The sequence below is a fragment of the Narcine bancroftii genome, chromosome 1 (genome assembly GCF_036971445.1).
Source record: "Narcine bancroftii isolate sNarBan1 chromosome 1, sNarBan1.hap1, whole genome shotgun sequence".
Taxonomy (NCBI): Eukaryota; Metazoa; Chordata; class Chondrichthyes; order Torpediniformes; family Narcinidae; genus Narcine; species Narcine bancroftii.
Window position 1 is genome coordinate 43653498 of NC_091469.1, and position 17291 is coordinate 43670788.

General features: G+C 42.7%; 1 protein-coding gene across 2 annotated transcripts in view; it reads left to right on the plus strand.

Annotated features, from left to right (window-relative positions):
* The first annotated feature begins 762 nt into the window (after positions 1-762).
* Positions 763-17291, plus strand: part of cxxc4 (CXXC finger 4) — a 78253-nt gene continuing 61724 nt past the window's right edge. For both annotated transcript variants that reach the window (XR_011353754.1, XM_069925249.1), the window contains exon 1: positions 763-2642. Coding sequence is in view for 1 of the 2 variants with exons in the window: in XM_069925249.1 (XP_069781350.1) it covers positions 1818-2642 (825 nt within the window). In the remaining variant the exon portion in view is untranslated. The remainder of the gene's footprint in view (positions 2643-17291) is intronic.

Here is a 17291-nt window from a genome sequence, read left to right on the forward strand (position 1 = left end):
CCTTCTATTGAATTTCTCACATCCTTTGTGGCATTATTGGTGGCTACGACGTCAGGAATCTATTCCCTCGACCCCAAAATGTTCACCTTAGCCCACTACAGATCTCTTCCTCCAAGACCAGGTCTAAAATCTACCGGTTGTCTTTATTGATGAGGCAGGCTTGAAGGGCCAGGTGACCCTCTCTGACTCCTTTTGTCTCGTGTTTTCTTGAAAAATCTGTTTCCACGCTTCCTACAGTTTTATTCTGTGCCTTTGGGCCAATTATGTCCTGCGTGTTTTACTATGTTACAATCATTATATCAGCACGTGTTTTCAAAAGCATCTGTCTCTATTTTGTTCTTGTCTGTTTTTAATTCAATTAAGTATAATTAATGTCGTTGTTTGCAGTGTTTTACAAAGTTCCCGTTCAGCTGCAGCAAGTAAGAATTCCAGTGCATGTTTACATTGACGATATTATTATTAAACGCTGAACTACAATGAACTTCCTGTAATACCGCAAATATTGTCCCTTTGCTTGGACAAATTCCTACCACAGTTGAACAAATGACAAATTGCTATGAATTCCGACCTGTGTTGAGTTCAATAAAAGTCAAACAGCTCATTAGTAAATCACCGAAAGATCGATCTCCACGAATGGGGGGGACCGAGTCACAGATGATCGCACGTCCCAAACTCGGAATCCCTTCCACTAACAGAGAGAGAGAGAGAGAGCACCGTCGTCTGCAGCCCACGCCCTCACGTTGTGAACCTGTCGCCATTTCTTTCTCGTCTCTGGGTTTAAATGTGTTGGAGCTTCCACCCAACAACAGTGTAGGAATACTTTTACTAGAACAGTTCAACGAAGTGCTTAGCCACTGTATTCTTAAGGCATTTCGGAATGGACCAGAAATATTCCCCTTGCCAGCGATATCGCTAAAACACAAATGAAGGACAGGAAGCGTGCTCAAATGCCTCCTCAAGCACCACTGGGTCAAGTGAACGCGACCACTGCGGCGATTTCCCGGTAAATCTTACGGGAATGGGCTCCATTGTCTCAAACTGATTTGACAGGCATGGCACGCCGTGTTTTTCCCCCCAAAGTGACTGCGTGTTTCTTTGTGGATGAACTGCTTTGTTAAGGCTTCAAAAAAAAAGTCTGTGCCCTCTAAACCGCTCCATTGATCCTCCAAACGGCCCTGAAACACCAAGGTGGTTCAACACGCAAGGTGTTGTCGGCACCAGCGACGGGAGAGATGCAAATTGCCGAATTTAAACTTTCAAGTGTGTCGAGATAAAACCGCCCAGGAGGACACGCCTGGTCCGGAGTCTTCTCGGAACAATCTCTGCCTCCACCTAATCCACTCAGCGCTGAGCTCGCTAGAAATCGGTGACTGCAGCGCCGCATTCGTGGTCCTACTGGAGGAAGGATGTCGTTTGCCCTCCCTCGAGAATCGCTGTCACTGAAACCCCCGGGTCTCCCCGGTCCGGCCAGGCCACTGGAAAGCACGGCCGAATTCCCAACCCCTGCTCATTGAAAACACTGGGTGCTGTCTGTCAGAAGGAACGAATCAAGTGGGAAAAGAGGGTTTGGACTCATTCGCTGGCAATGTCTTCTCAATCCAGTCCACCCTGTGACAAGGCGTGGGAAATAGCCTGCCTTGCCTGTTGTTCGTCATTCGGGGTTTCAGGTTAGGTTCCGTGCGCTTCGCTTGGATGGCAGGAACGATGTCATGAGCTGAAAGTCTGATCCGGCGACGGCACTTGGAGCCACGAGCGCTCGGCAGCGAGGCAAGTTCCCCGGGACGTCTGTCTGTCACGCTGCTGCTTTGAACAGAACGATGTCTGGTGCAAGAAGCATTGTTCCCCCTGCGAACAGTTGCGACGAAAAGCCGCCTCATGCCGAGAAGGGAAAGGACGAAGTGAATGGGGTGGTCGTAGTGGACGCGGGCATCGAAGACCAAAGTTACAAGCTTTCGGCCAATCGCGGCAAAACTAACCGATCGTCCAAGCAGGCTGCCGAGAGGCCGTTCACGACAGCTCCGCTGTTCGCTCACTCCAGATTGGGCGGCTCACTTTGGAATAATGACAATGCCGTGATCTGGGGAAGGAAACCGCCAGCAATAAATCCTAACAAGACCCATGTGCCTAGAAGTGACTCTCAGAGGCCAGGGATGATTGACAGGCTGCCAGGGACTTTACAAATTGTGCAGAGCGATCTGGCGCCTGCCTCGTCTCCCGAGCGGAGTAAAACTTCAGCAGGGGATTACCCGAGCGGAGCCCAATGCAAAGCCTCCGACGCCGAGCTCTTCGCTCTTCAGGAGCGTGCCGGGGCGTTCGCGGCATTCCCAGCATTGGGGGCGATCTCCATGCCCCCGGGTTTTATCATCATGACGGCCCTGCACTCTCCCGCCGCCCTGACGGCCGTGGCGGACAGCGCGCTGCATCTCGCCAGCCTCCCCGAGTGGCCCGTGCACCGGGTGGCGGTCGCCGGCGGCAGCCACCCCGCCAAGAAGAAGAGGAAGAGGTGCGGGCTTTGCGCGCCCTGCAGGAGGCTGATCAATTGCGGAGAGTGCAGCAGCTGCCGCAACCGCAAGACTGGTCACCAGATCTGCAAGCTGCGGAAATGTGAGGAGCTGAAGAAAAAGCCCGGCTCTTCACCAGAGGTAAACACACACACACCTGCAGCCGAGACTGCTGTCCAGTGACAGCACCGGCCGCTCAATCGTGACTTTCGCTTGGGCTCAATCCATCCTTCTTTTAATTGGAGGATTAAGACCAAACTGTGGCTTTCTTCGCTGGGTTGCTGTACCTTCGGAGGTGCTGTATCAATGCAGTGGAGGAGGGAGAAGTTTACCCCACAGAACAGTTGACTGATGAATGATGGTTACGAGCCTCTAGGTCTCAGCATTGCAACTCCCGAAACTCTGGCAAATGAGTCCCAGTCGTGTGTACAGTTGGGCTTATTTCTTAATAGCTTGTCGTGATGGCCGCCGGCGTTCAAGTGTGGAGTTTCGGTGCACACCATTCACTCATCTCGCGTTCTGTACAGACTGGGTCGTTCGTTCCGAAAGCAGGAGGTCACTTCGGGTTATGGGCATCGCCATTTCCCGGAGGCCGCCACATCCTGGTGCCAGGACAAATACTGAGGGGCGGGGGAGGAGGAGGAGGGGGGGAAGGGGAGTGGAGGAGGGGGGGGAGTGGAGGAGGGGGGGGGAGTGGAGGAGGGGGGGGGAGTGGAGGAGGGGGGGGAGTGGAGGAGGGGGGGGAGTGGAGGAGGGGGGGGAGTGGAGGAGGGGGGGGAGTGGAGGAGGGGGGGAGGAGGGGGGGGAGTGGAGGAGGGGGGGGAGGAGGGGGGGGGAGGAGGGGAGGGGAGGGGGGGGTGGAGGGGGGGGGGTGGAGGAGGGGGGGGTGGAGGAGGGGGGGGGAGGAGGGGGGGGGTGGAGGAGGGGGGGGTGGAGGAGGGGGGGGTGGAGGAGGGGGGGGTGGAGGAGGGGGGGGTGGAGGAGGGGGGGGGTGGAGGAGGGGGGGGTGGAGGAGGGGGGGGTGGAGGAGGGGGGGGAGGAGGAGGACCCTTTACTACAGCAGAACTACTCTGTGAAGGGTGTTAGAAGCAGGTCGACTTATTTAGTAAAAGGCCAGAAAATCGTTCACATAATGGGTGGACGATTGAGGATACTGATCAATATTGTCCGGCGACCGGAGGGGCGTGGATCATGTGCAGGATGAGTATGATATTGCGTTTAATTTGCCATCATGTTGGGAACAGACATCATGGGCCGAAGGGCCTGTTTCCATGCTGAACTGTTCAATGTTCAATGTCATTGACTGCCAAATGTTCAGTTGGAAAAGGTGCTCTATCTGGTCAGCTAACATAAGAAAGCTTAATATGATTTTATACATGGTGAATGTGACACCAATTTAATATCGAGAGAAGAGCAGGCTGACTGAACCAATGAGAGAGAAATCTGACAGAGGCAACTGTTAAACCATTGGTCAAAACCTGGGTATGGAATTAATATCAGATGTGAACATGGTAATTGTGACAGAAATAATCATGCAATATGAACTGCAGTCATCCTGAATTAAGAATGGGGAGACTTTGAAAATGATGACCCTTTGTTTCCATGCAAATGACAATGGCTACATCTCATGATTTGGTATTCCTGGTCTTTCAGAGGATGAAAAATTGTGTTAATATGTTCGAGGTTGGTGGGATGGCTTGATAGCAATACAATATTGGTGATGAGTATACTTCTCACTGATTCTATGTGATATTGGGACACAGATCAGTTTGTAACCTCAACCCTATTTCCCTGATCTTTCTCCCCTTGATTGTCTATGTACTTCTGCCTTTAAAATATTCACCACCCCTCTAAGTTACAGTGTTGTGGAGTTTTACATCACAGAAACAGGCCAAGTTGTCCACCAAAGCTAGTTGCATTTGCTTGCAGTTGCCCCATATCCCTCTAAATGTTTCCTTTCCATGTGCCTGTCTAAATGGCTTTTAAATGTTACACTTGGTACCCACTTCTTTCCTTCTCTCTGCAACTTGCTGCACATAGCCACCACCCTCTGAAAAAGTAGACCCTCAGATCCATTTTAAATCATTTTCCTTTCACCTTAAAACTATCCCCTCTCGGTTTAGATTCCCCTACTCACAAAAAAATACCATGACTATTACCTTATTTATGCCTCTTCATTATTTTATAAACCTCTATAAGGTTCCCTCTTATCTACCTTCACTTCAGAGAGAAAATTCCCAACCTATCTTATCTCTCTGCATAATTCAAGCCTGCCAGTTCTGTTAACATTCCCACAAACATTTTCTGTACCCTTTCTTCTCTCTAATGATATCTTTCCTATAGCTGGGTGACCAAAACTATGCACAGCACTCCACATGTGGTCTCACCCATGCTATACAGTTATAAAATTTTGTACTCAATTCCCAAAACAAAGAAGGAAAGCATGCCCCGTGTCCAGATTTATATGAGGAGTTGTACAGTATTTTCATTGCACTGGTTCTCTTTAATGACTTTCCCACCCATGTGGCACCATCACTACTTTAACACTGTTTACCAATGTATCAAAGGCATTTACCATTTTAAAATGTAAGGTACATCACAAAAATCTGCAGACACCGTGGTTGAAGTAAAAACACAAAATGATGGAAAAACTCAGCTGGTCAAACAGTGTCCTTTATGTAACAAAAGTAAAAATACATAACCAATATCTAAGGCTTGAGCCCTTCATCAAGAGTGTTGGCAGGCATCTGAAAAAAAAAAGGATAGGGGGTGGCAAAGGCAGGAGATAATAGGTGGAGAAGGGAGGGAGGGGACAGCAGCGATCAGTGGGAAGAAGTATGGTTAGGTGGGTGGAGAGGGAATGGGGGGGGGAGAACTCAAAAAACTGGAAAGGAGGGTTAAAAAAAAAAGGCAAGCAGGTTAGCAGAAAACAGAAAAGTTGATGTTAATGCCATCTGGCCTAGATGGAAAATAAGGTGTTGTTCCTTCAATCTGCAGGTGGTCAGGGTGGGACAGTACATAAGGCCATGGACAGACATGTGAGTGCGGGAGTGTGACCCAGAATTGAAATGGTTGGCTACTGGGAGGTTTTTGTTGTGGCGGAAGATGCAGAGGTGCTTAGTGAAGCGATTTGCTAATCGCAGACCAGTCTCTCTGATGTTGATTCCCATTCTAATTAGTGCAAAGGCAATTTTTGAGAGAAGGGTGACCATAGATTGCACAGTTTATTGGTTTTTGTAAAAAAAAAAGTAACTTATTTGTGAATACAGTTTATATATTCATGTTGGAATGGTCTGATCTGGACTATGAGATTTGGTCAGAGGAGTTTCAAAAAGAAAGGGCTTTTAATTTTTAAAAATTCTGTTCATCACAAAAGTGTCCTCTCTCTGTAAATATAGTTAATGTATTGATAGTTTCATCGTAGAAGCAATCATTTGGGAAACAGGTTTGTTCCAATGTTGTTCTTAACACAAAATCTGTTCATCAATTCCTGCTTTCCTCTTCATGCTGCATACATTTAAGGCTGCAGTAGTTAAAGGAGGGTCCTATTACAAGAGCAACTAGAGGTGGGCAATAAACTCTGGGCCTCTCAGCAAATGAAAAAAAATTAAAAAACACTACAGCAAAGAGGGTGGGGTGATTAGATATTTTCTCCTCTTAATTAAACCTGGTGATTACCAGCCGGAAGTAACTGACAATTATTTTGTGCATATAATTCATATGTAACTATCCTCAATTATTTGGAGGATTTGGCCTGATTTTATTGAGGAAGTTGCTATATCCTCTACTCTTAAAGTTGACTCTCTTTCGTGAGCAAATTACATTGTATTTACAATCAAATATTTGGACTAATATGCCTTCATTCCCTCATCTCACACTTCCACTCTTTACCTCCACCAACTCACTGGCAGATTCACTGATGCTTATAAATATTCAGTACTCTTAAATAATATACTTTTGTAATTAGCTGTTTCAAATTTTTCTGCAATTTCTTCAGGATAGACTCTGCTTCAATAATAGTAGTGCCTGAGAGTTCAGCCTATAATTTGCTGTGGATGGAGAAGATGTGTTGGAGACAAGATACAATACAAGAGGAAAGTTGAAAGACAAACTGACCTAAACTAGAGGATGGCAAGGAGAGAAAAGCATTCTATGGACAGCCAGCCCTTTCATTACTCATGTCCTGGACAGTAAGAGAAGAACTTGAATTATTCTAGAAAAAGAATCATATCTTGCTTGGAGAATCAAAAGTTCAGCGGAAAAGATGGATTTGGTGCAGAGGAGACCGAGCCCATCAAACAAATCTGGTGATCCACTTACGATGAAAAGGGATAATGAGCCTATGAAATTGGCCCTCTCAGAAGTTGGACAAAACCCCTGTAATTTTGAAGAGAGAAAAGTAATCATCTTTGATAAAATAGAAGGAAGGTGAAGTTGAGGGGTGGAGATGAAGGCATGATAGTTCTGCTACTGGGATGTGATTGGTTGTAGAGATTGTGAGCATCAAGGCATCATGCTTAAGGAATAGAAATGGCAGCAATAGAGTGGATAGGAGGAGTCAATGACATAAAATTGTAACAAGGAAGGAGAAGGGAGAGCTGGTGGGTTCAAAATGAAACAAGCCAACCGTAAAATATATCTAAAAGCAAAATACATTGTGAATGGAGCTTTAAAGTGAGGTCATCTGATGACAGGATTATACCTTGAATTTCTCACCCACTGGGCTAGGTTTGCTGCCAGCTGGAAAATGGCCATAGAAAACTGGCCACCTATTGTATACACTTTCTATACATTTGAAATGTTTAGCAAAGGTTGATTCATGTTATCAATTTTCTATGTGGTGATGTATGTTAACATTTATTGCAGAGTTGTTTGCATGAGCACAAGATAATAAGTTAGTTACTCCAGAATATCTTTCAATGCTTTTTAAAAATATTTTATTTAAAAGTTTACCATACATATAGTGATCATAATTGATGTAATAATACAGATTTCAAAAGAACCAAAATAAAATTACATACATGATGGTTTTCACCCCCTCCCAACACCCTGTCCCACCCAACCTCCCCTCTCAAAACATAATATACATACTATAAATCTATAAGTAAATAAAAAGGAAAGAAAAGAAAGAAAGAGAACATTTTTGGATTGTTTAGAGAGGTGTCATCTGGCACATTTCTTCAAACTCTTCATAACCACTCAGAGGAGAATCTCGCAGGTCTAGATGCATAGGAAGGACATCATTACAAATTTAATCCCATTAATACCAAATTTGCTAAAACATAGGATACTTATTTCTCAAATTATATGCAATTTTTTTTTCCAAAGGAATGCAACTTTGATTTTCTGCATGCCACCTTAACATACCCAAAGATGATCAGACTTCCAAGCAACTACAATATATTTCCTCGATACTGCTAAGGTGAATTTAACAAATTCCAATTGATAAATTGATCATTTTAATTTAGGTCTTGTATCTTCAATATTTCCTAATAAAAATAAATCAGTACTTTGCAGAGAGACATTCCCTGAAATTTGTTCCAAAAAATTCTATAGATCTGTCCAAAAAGGCCTTACATTGGGACAAGTCCAAGATGAGTAAGAAAGATCCTACATCTGCACCACATCTAAAATATTGATCTGATAAATCTGTTCAATTTCTATGGTGTAAGATATAGCTGATGCAAAAAATTATATCTTACATTAATATTATTAGTCATAAAATCCTTGCATAAATCTTCTCATATTTGTTGATCAATTGTAATATTTAAATCTGTTTCCCTTGTTTGCCTAGATCTATGAAGTCCTTGTTTGGATTTCCTGCTTGTAAAAATGAATATATCATTGAAGTAAAATTCCTCTCCTAATAAAAAGTTCTACTTCAGTACAAATAGGTAAAAACATAGTTGGCCCAAGCTTATCCCTTAAATATGCTTTTAATTGAAAATAACAAAAAAAAAGTATTATACGGTATAGCATGCTTATTTTTCAATTGCTTTGACTCCTTTCATAACAGTCTTCAACATTTACAATCCCATAACAAGACCAAATATTCAAAAACTGATTATCCCTTGAAAAAGCTGTAAGGGGATTTTGGATCAACAACATTTCAAGGGATATAGACCCTCTTGCACCAATATCATCATTTATTTTATTCCAAATATTAAGTAAATGTTTCAATAATGGTTTCTCCTTATCAGCAACCATCAATTTCAGTTGCCACTTGTGTATAAATTCTTCTGCCTTCCTCTCTTCTAACTTATTCAGTTCTATATTAACCCATGTCGACCTTTATTTTCAAAAAAGGAAGGAAGAAATCTCATTCGCGCCACTCGGTAATCATTTCTAAAATTAGGAAGATGTAGATCTCCCAGTTCATATTTCCATGTTGACTTCTCTGTAGAAACTATTGGCATTTTACCTTGCCAAAGAAATTTCCTTTCATGTTTATTTAGAACTTGAATTTTTTTTTTGAGGTATTAAAATAGGTAATGTTTGGAAAAGATATTGTATTCTTGGAAATATATTCATCTTTATTCAGTTAACACTTTTGAGAGATTTTGAGTGTACAGAGTGGGTATGTTCCTGTCAGGATTAAAGGCAAAGTTAGCAGGAATAGGGAACCTTGGTTTTTGAAGGATATTGGGGATCTGGCTCGGAAGAAGCGAGGTGTAGTAGAAGGAGTAGGCAACTCAGAACAAATGGGGAACTTGAGGAATACTAGAAATGCAAGAAAAACCTTAAGAAAGAAATTAGCAAGGCTAAAAGCAGACACGAGGTTGCTTTGGCGGACAATGTGAAGCAAAATCCTGAGGGCTTTGACAGGTGTATTAGAACAAAAGGATAGTAAGGGTCAAAATTGGTTCCCTTGAAGATCATTGTGGTCAGCTATGTATGGAACCAAAGGACATGGGGGAGATCTTAAAAGGGATTTTTGTATCAGTATTCACTCAAAGAGACACAAAGTCGAAGGAAGGAAAACAAGCAGCAAGGTCATTGAACTTATTGAAGAGGAGGAGATAAATCACAAAAGTCTACAGACACCGTGGTTGAAGCAAAAACACAATGCTGGAGAAACTCAGCATGTCAGTGTAATTTGTATAGCAAAGATAAAGATATATAACTGACATTTTGGGCTTGAGCCTTTCATCAAGATATGGAAAAATGTTGGTAGGCATGTATGCTGTCTTAAAGCAAATAAGGTGAATAAATCCCCAGGGCCCGACAATATACTCCCTCAGAGCTTGCAGGAGGCTCATGTAGAAATTGCAGGAGCTCTGGCAGAAATATTTAAAATGTCCTAAGACACTGGTGAGGTGCAGAGGGTAGCTCATATTGTTCCATTGTTTTAAAAAAAAAGGATCCAAGGTAACCCTGGAAATTATAGGCCAATGTGCCTGATGTCAGTGGTAGGTGAAATATTGTAAAGTGTTCTAAGAGATTGGATATACAATTATTTGCATAGCCAGGAACTGATTAGGGATAGTCAGAATGGATTTGTGCATAGTAGGTCATGTTTAACCAATCTTGTAGTTTTTCGAGAAGGTTACCGGGAAAGTTAATGAAGGAAAGGCTGTGGGTGTTGTCTACATGGATTTTAGTAAGGCCTTTGTTAGGTCCCACATGGGAGGTTAGTCAGGAAGGTTCAAATGCTTGGTAGTCATAGTGAAGTAGTAAACTGTGTTCAACATTGGCTGGAGGGTAGAAACCAGAGAGTGGTAGTGGATGATTGTTTCTCAGACTGGAGGCCTGTGACTAGTGGTGTGCCTCAGGGATCAGTGCTGGGACTACTGTTAGTTATCATCTATATCAATGATCTGGATGATAATGTAATAAATTGGATCAGCAAGTTTCCAGATGACACTAAGTTTGGAGGTGTTGTGGACAGCAAAGAAAGTTTTCAAAGCTTGCAGAGAGATCTGGATCAGTTGGAAAAATGGGCTGAAAAATGGCAGATGGAATTTAATGCAGACAATTGTGAGGAGTGGCATTTTGGAAGGATAAACCAGGAAAGGACATGGTAAATGGTAGGACACTGAGGAGTGCAGAAGAACAGAGGGATCTGCGTATACAGATGCATAATTCCCTGAAAGTGGCATCATAGGTAAATGGGGTTGTAAAGAGACCTTTGGCATATTGGCCTTCATAAATCAAAGTATTGAGAACGGGAGTTGGGATATTATGGTAAAGATGTACAAGGCATTGGTGAGGCCAAATTTGGAGTACTGTGTGGTGTTTAGGCCACCTAACTACAGGAAAGATATCAATAAGATAGAAAGAGTGCAGAGGAGATTTACTGGATGTTGCCAGACTTCAGGAACTGAGTTACAGGGAAAGGTTAAACAGGCTAGGACTTTTATTTCCCTGGAGCATAGAAGAATGAGGGGAGTTTTGATAGAAGTATTTAAAATTATGAAGGGGTTGACAGAGTAAATGTAGGTAGGGTTTTTTCCACTGAGGATACATAAAATACAAACCAGAGGATATGGGTTTAGGGTGAAAGGGGATAAGGTTAGGGGAATATAAGAGGGAACGTCTTCATTCAGAGAGTGGTGGGAGGGTGGAATGAGCTGTTAGCTGAAGTGGTGAATGCAGCCTCAATGTTAACATTTAAGAAGAATTTGGACAGGTACATGGAAGGGAGATGTATAAAGGATTATGGACTGGGTTCAGGTCAGTGGGACTAGGCAGAAAAATGGTTCAGCACAGACTGGAAGGGCCAAAGGGCCCTATTTCTGTGCTGTAATGTTCTATGGTTCAAACACTATAGCTGCTAGTCTTTATTCCCAACAGAGAAAAGTGTGGTGCTATAGTGAGCAGGTCACAGACAAAAAAGAAATGGGGACAATGAAACAGGGAATATCATGTTTGTTGGCATGGTTTGTGACAAGGCTGTTGATTTATTTCTGTCAGAGAAATAAATTGTATTGAACAACTCTGGTTCACATTTAATTGCAGTTTGATGTTGAAATTGAGGGCTGTATTTTAAGGTAGCACAGGCAGTTGGAAATCATTTTACATTAATTAGCCTTCATATTCGACTGAGGATGTTCACAGTGGAAGGGCTTCTCAGACAAAATTTAATTTGTTTGAAGTTGGTATGGGTTCCAGTAAGAGAAATTCTTAAGATGCTGATGTTAAGTGCAATACACAAAAGTGATGGAGAAATTCAGCAGATGAGACTGCATCCAAAGGAAGTAAAAGGCACCCAAACCTTTGGGCCAGAGCCCTTTGTCAGGAATGTAGAGACCTTCAATATCTGTTAATCCCCTCCTTGGCCTCCCTCTTTCCCCACCCCTCTGTCTCCTTTACTCCAGCTCCCCACCCCTTTCTCTTCACCCATATCTTAACCCTCTGTCCTCTTCCTCTTCCCCTATTACTTCTCAGCTTTCTCTTCTACCCTCCCACCTGTATCCACCTATTACCTATTAGCAGATGCTACTTCCCCTTCCTCCCCCCCCTCTCCACCACCTTTTTATTCAGCTGTCTACCCTTTTTACCACATTCCCAACAAAGGGCTCAGGCCTGAAATTTTGACTGCCTTTTCTTTTCTCTGGCTGCTGTATGACCTGCTGAGTTTCTTCAGCACTTTTGTGTATTGCAAGGGTTCCAATACTGTGCCTTTCCATCTTTAAACAAGTTCACCATTTAATACGATTGTGGTTCATTTTTCTTGCCTTCACCTTCCTTTGCTTTGTCCTTATCCATTAATTTGGTGTTTAATGATCTATTCATTTCCTTTTTTTATGTTAGTGCCATTTCTGTATGCCTCTGAATGTTAGAGACAGTTAAAGACGGTGAAACATTTTTAACAGAAGTAAGTATTGATGGCCATCAGAGGAATCCTGAGGTGTGATCACCACCCATGACCTATCCCATCTTATGGAGTGCAGGTCTCCAATATGGTCAATATCACAGAGTCACAAGTAGTTACTGAAACCAAAGGGATTGGGTGTGTTGAGGTGGAGACAAAAATCAGGCACAGGCCTTGTGAAGTATGAAGCAACCCATTATAATTTCTCTTTTCTCTGCATATACAGATACATGCTTCCATTTACTAATCTCTTCTTGCTATAACTCGAGGAGCTTTTATAATCTCAGATTTCTTCTTAGTTTTCTCTCTTATTCAATTTTCTCCCTTTCAATCTCTTGCTCGTTCATTCTGAGGTTATGAACTCCTTCCGATCTACTAGTTCCAATCTACTAGTCTTTTCATTCGTCAGTCACTTTATTGTGTTAAATGTGCCCTTGGATATTTATTGCTGTAGTCACAGCCGAGTTACTTTTGCCTTGGGCTTAATAAATTTAAGGGATATGCAAATAGTTCTTGCATTTGACATTCCAGCCACTGGTGCTCTACCATGCCCACAGATGCTGAGCACGGAGATGAATGCAACAGTACTCACAGGAGCACACATCTTGTCAGGGATCTCATTTTGATGATAGCTCACCTTATTGTAGTTCTTTCTCCTGCAGTTATCAAACTGTTTAACATAAACATCCTATCATCCTTTTGCTTTAGTTTCCTTTTTTTAAAAACAAAGCTGTAATTCAGTCCAACCAGGATACTAGTTTGCAGGAGATGGTGGTAAGGAGTAGGAATTAATGAATACAGATGGAAATGGTAACGGATAAACTAACTTGGGTTAACTACTTTTTCAGTTGTTAAATCTACTCTGTGAGGAACTGTTAAGATAATGTCATCCAGTGAGTAACAGGAATTAAGGTCAGGGGTAATGAAGCCCTTGCTGTCAAAGCTAGCAATTCGTATGTGTCAAGGCTCCATAACTGTTAGATTGGAGATGGGCAGAGCAAAATAGTTCTTTTAACACTTGTGAGTTCAAGCTTCATTAAACCATTGTTCTGCTGTTTTGGAAAGCATAACATGCAGTTGTCTGTGGTGGGTGCGCAGATAATACACACCCTGTCCTTGGCAGGAATATTGAGTAATTGTAAGTCTGCAGCTGTAACTTGCATGTAGGTTGGGGTCTGGGGTTGTGAGAGGAGGAGGGGAGGCATGCAGACCTGTCTTAGAGAATAATCAAAAGCAGCAGAGACTGCGGAAATTGGCTGCCAGCCAGGTCACGCCCCATCAGTGTCATCTAAAAGGAGGATAATTCCTTTTCCTTAAGGAGATCAGATCATTTGAAAAATCTCGACTTATTTTCATTTCACCAGATTAGCTGGCCATTTAACAACTCCAAAAGTGGAGGTGCTGCATATAAACAGTTGTGGAGTGTGCTGGGCTGGGCTGGGGTGGGGGGGGAATATGGGTTAGTGGTATTTTTGTGTTAGGGAGTGGAGAGCACAGAAGAGCTTGGCTGTACATTCAAAGGAGCTTCTGTAAAAGCTTCTATAATTGGACTGGTCAGAATCTCTAGGCACTGGAGTCAAGGACAAGGAGACTCAGTCATTCCCAAAATTAAAAATGTTTGCTTGTAATATATAGTAATACCCATACAGTGATGCAGCATTTTTGGAACACTTACCCTTACACTCCTCTTGACAAAACAGGTGAGGCGGCGAGTTAAAAAGAAGGAAGCATACATTAGATTTTGGAAACAGGAAGAGCTCATGAGAATTATATGGTAGTCGGGAAGGAATTTAAGAAAGGATTAAGGAGAGCTCAAAAGAGGCATGAGAAGGCTTTTGCAAGTAGGATTAAGGAGAAAAGCAAGGTATTCGATGCATTTGTGAAGGATGACAAGAATGAAGGTGGGGCTGCTGAAGGATAAAGGAGGCAACATGCCTGGAGACGGAGGAGGTTGGGGAGGTCCTAAATTAATACTTTGCTTCAGTATTCACCGGAGAGAAGGACCTTGATCAGGGTGAGGTTGGAATAGAACAGGCTTCTGTGCTGGATGATGTTGAGATTAGGAAAGAGGAAGTGTTAGATATTCTTTAAAACATTAAGATTAGGGAGAATCCTGGGAATTATAGACTGGGTAGTCTTGCGTAAGTGGTGTGCAAACTATTAGAGAGGATTCGATTTATGAGCATTTGGAGAATGCTCAGGATTAGTCAGCATAGCTTTGTGAGAGGAAGGTCATGCTTCACGATCCTAACTGAGTTTTTTGAGGGGGTGATGAAAGAAATTAATGAAGGTAGGGCAATAGATGTGGTGCACATTGGATTGTAGTAAAGCATTTGACAAGATCCCCCGTGAGTGACTTGTAAGAAACTCATAATGCATGGAATCCATAGAACCTTAGTTGCGTGGATGAAAAATTGGCTTGCGTATAGAAAACCGAGAGTAGTAATGGACAGAAAGTACTCTGCCTGGAGATCAGTGACCAGTAGAGTTCCACAGGAATCTGTTTTGGGACCCCTGCTCCTTTTAATTTTTTATTGACCTAGAATAAAAATTTTCAAACTTTTTCTTTCCACTCACTATGTGCTATAGGAACTTTGTGATTAGAAAGGGATTACTTAAAGTGGTATGTGAGTGGAAATAAAAAGTTTGAAAACCGGTGTTTTAATCGTACCTAATTGACTCGTTATGTGCACAGTTTCATAACTCCAGAGGAAATGGGCCAATGACAATTTTTCTCAAGCAAAATATTTCAGTAACAATTGGGTCTAGAGCAGTGGTTCTCAACTTTCCCTTCCCACTCACTTACCACCTTAAGTAATCCCTTACTAATCACAGAGCACCGATAGCATAGGGAATAGTTAAAGTGGTATGTGAGTGGAAAGAAAAAGGTTGAAAACCACTTACTTAGATGAAGAAGTGGAAGGATGGGTAAGTAAGTTTGGAGTTTATATGAAGGTTAGAGGAGTTGTGGAGAATGCTGAAATTTGTCATAGGTTACAAAACGATATAACCATATAACCACTTACAGCACAGAACAGGCCAGTTTGGCCCTACTAGTCCATGCCGTAACAAATCCCCACCCTCCTAGTCCCACTGACCAGCACCCGGTCCATACCCCTCCAGTCCTCTCCTATCCATGTAACTATCCAGTCTTTCCTTAAATGTAACCAATGATCCCGCCTCGACCACGTCTGTCGGAAGCTCATTCCACATCCCTACCACCCTTTGCGTAAAGAAATTTCCCCTCATGTTCATCTTATAATTTTCCCCCTTCAATCTTAAACCATGCCCTCTAGTTTGAATCTCCCCCACTCTTAATTGAAAAAGCCTATCCACGTTTACTCTGTCTGTCCCTTTTAAAATCTTAAACACCTCTATCAAGTCCCCTCTCAACCTTCTACACTCCAGAGAAAAAAGCCCCAGTCTGCACAACCTTTCCCTGTAACTCAAACCTTGAAATCCTGTCAACATTCTCGTGAACCTTCTCTGCACTCTCTCTATTTTGTTTATATCTTTCCTATAACTTGGTGACCAAAACTGTACACAGTACTCCAAATTTGGCCTCCCCAATGCCTTGTACAATTTCATCATAATCTCCCTACTCTTGAATTTAATACTTCGATTTATGAAGGCCAACATTCCAAATGCCTTCTTCACCACACCATCTACCTGAGTATCGGCCTTGAGGGTACTATTTACCACAACTTCTAAATCCCTTTGTTGATCTGCACATCTCAATAGCCTACTATTTAATGCATATGACCTATTTAGATTTGCCTTTCCAAAATGTAACACTTCACACTTATCTGTATTAAATTCCATCAGCCATTTCTCAGCCCACACCTCCAGCCTTCCTAAATCACCTTTTAATCTACGGTAATCTTCCTCACTGTCCACAACACCACCAATCTTTGTATCATCCGCAAACTTGCTTATCCAATTCTCCACCCCTACTTCCAGATCATTAATATATATAACAAACAATAGTGGACCCAGGACCGATCCCTGAGGAACTCCACTAGTCACCGGCCTCCAATTGGACAAACAATTTTCTACCACTACTCTCTGACACTTCCCATCCAACCATTGCTGAATCCATTTCACTATCTCCTCATTTATACCTAATGCCTCCACCTTTTTTCCTAACCTCCTGTGGGGAACTTTGTCAAAAGCTTTACTAAAGTCTAAATAGACAACATCCACTGCTTTCCCTTCATCAACCTTTTTTGTAACTCCCTCGAAAAACTCAATCAGGTTTGTCAAGCATGACCTACCCCTGACAAAACCATGCTGATTACTCCCTAGCAATCCCTGTACCTCCAAATATTTGTAAATACCATCCCTCAGAACACTTTCCATCAACTTGCCCACCACAGACGTCAGAGTTACGGGCCTATAATTCCCAGATTTACATTTAGACCCTTTCTTAAACAGCGGAACCACATGCGCCACCCTCTAATCCTTTGGCACTACCCCCGTGGCCAGTGACATCCTAAATATCTCTGTTAATGGCCCCACTCTCTGTCCATTGGGAATATTTTGTCCGGACCTGGAGATTTATCCACCTTTATCTTTTTCAACACAGCCATCACGACCTCCTCGGTTATCCTTATATGCTTCATTACCTCCCCATTATTTTTCTTTACCTCAACTGGTTCAATATTTTTTTCCCTAGTGAATACCGAGGCAAAGAAATCATTCAAAATTTCCCCCATTTCCTCTGACTTCTCACTCAGCCTACGCTCCCTATCTACAAGGGGTCCAATTTATCCCTCACTAATCTTTTACTTTTAATGTACTTTTAGAAACTCTTTGGATTTATTTTTACTCTGTCTGCCAAAGCCTCTTCGTGCCTTTTTTTGGCCTTTCTAATTTCTTTCTTGAGATTCCTTCTACACTTCTTGTAGTCCTCCTGGGTATCCCAATCAATGTGAGGGAAGTTAAAATCTCCCATGATCACTACCTTATGATTTTCA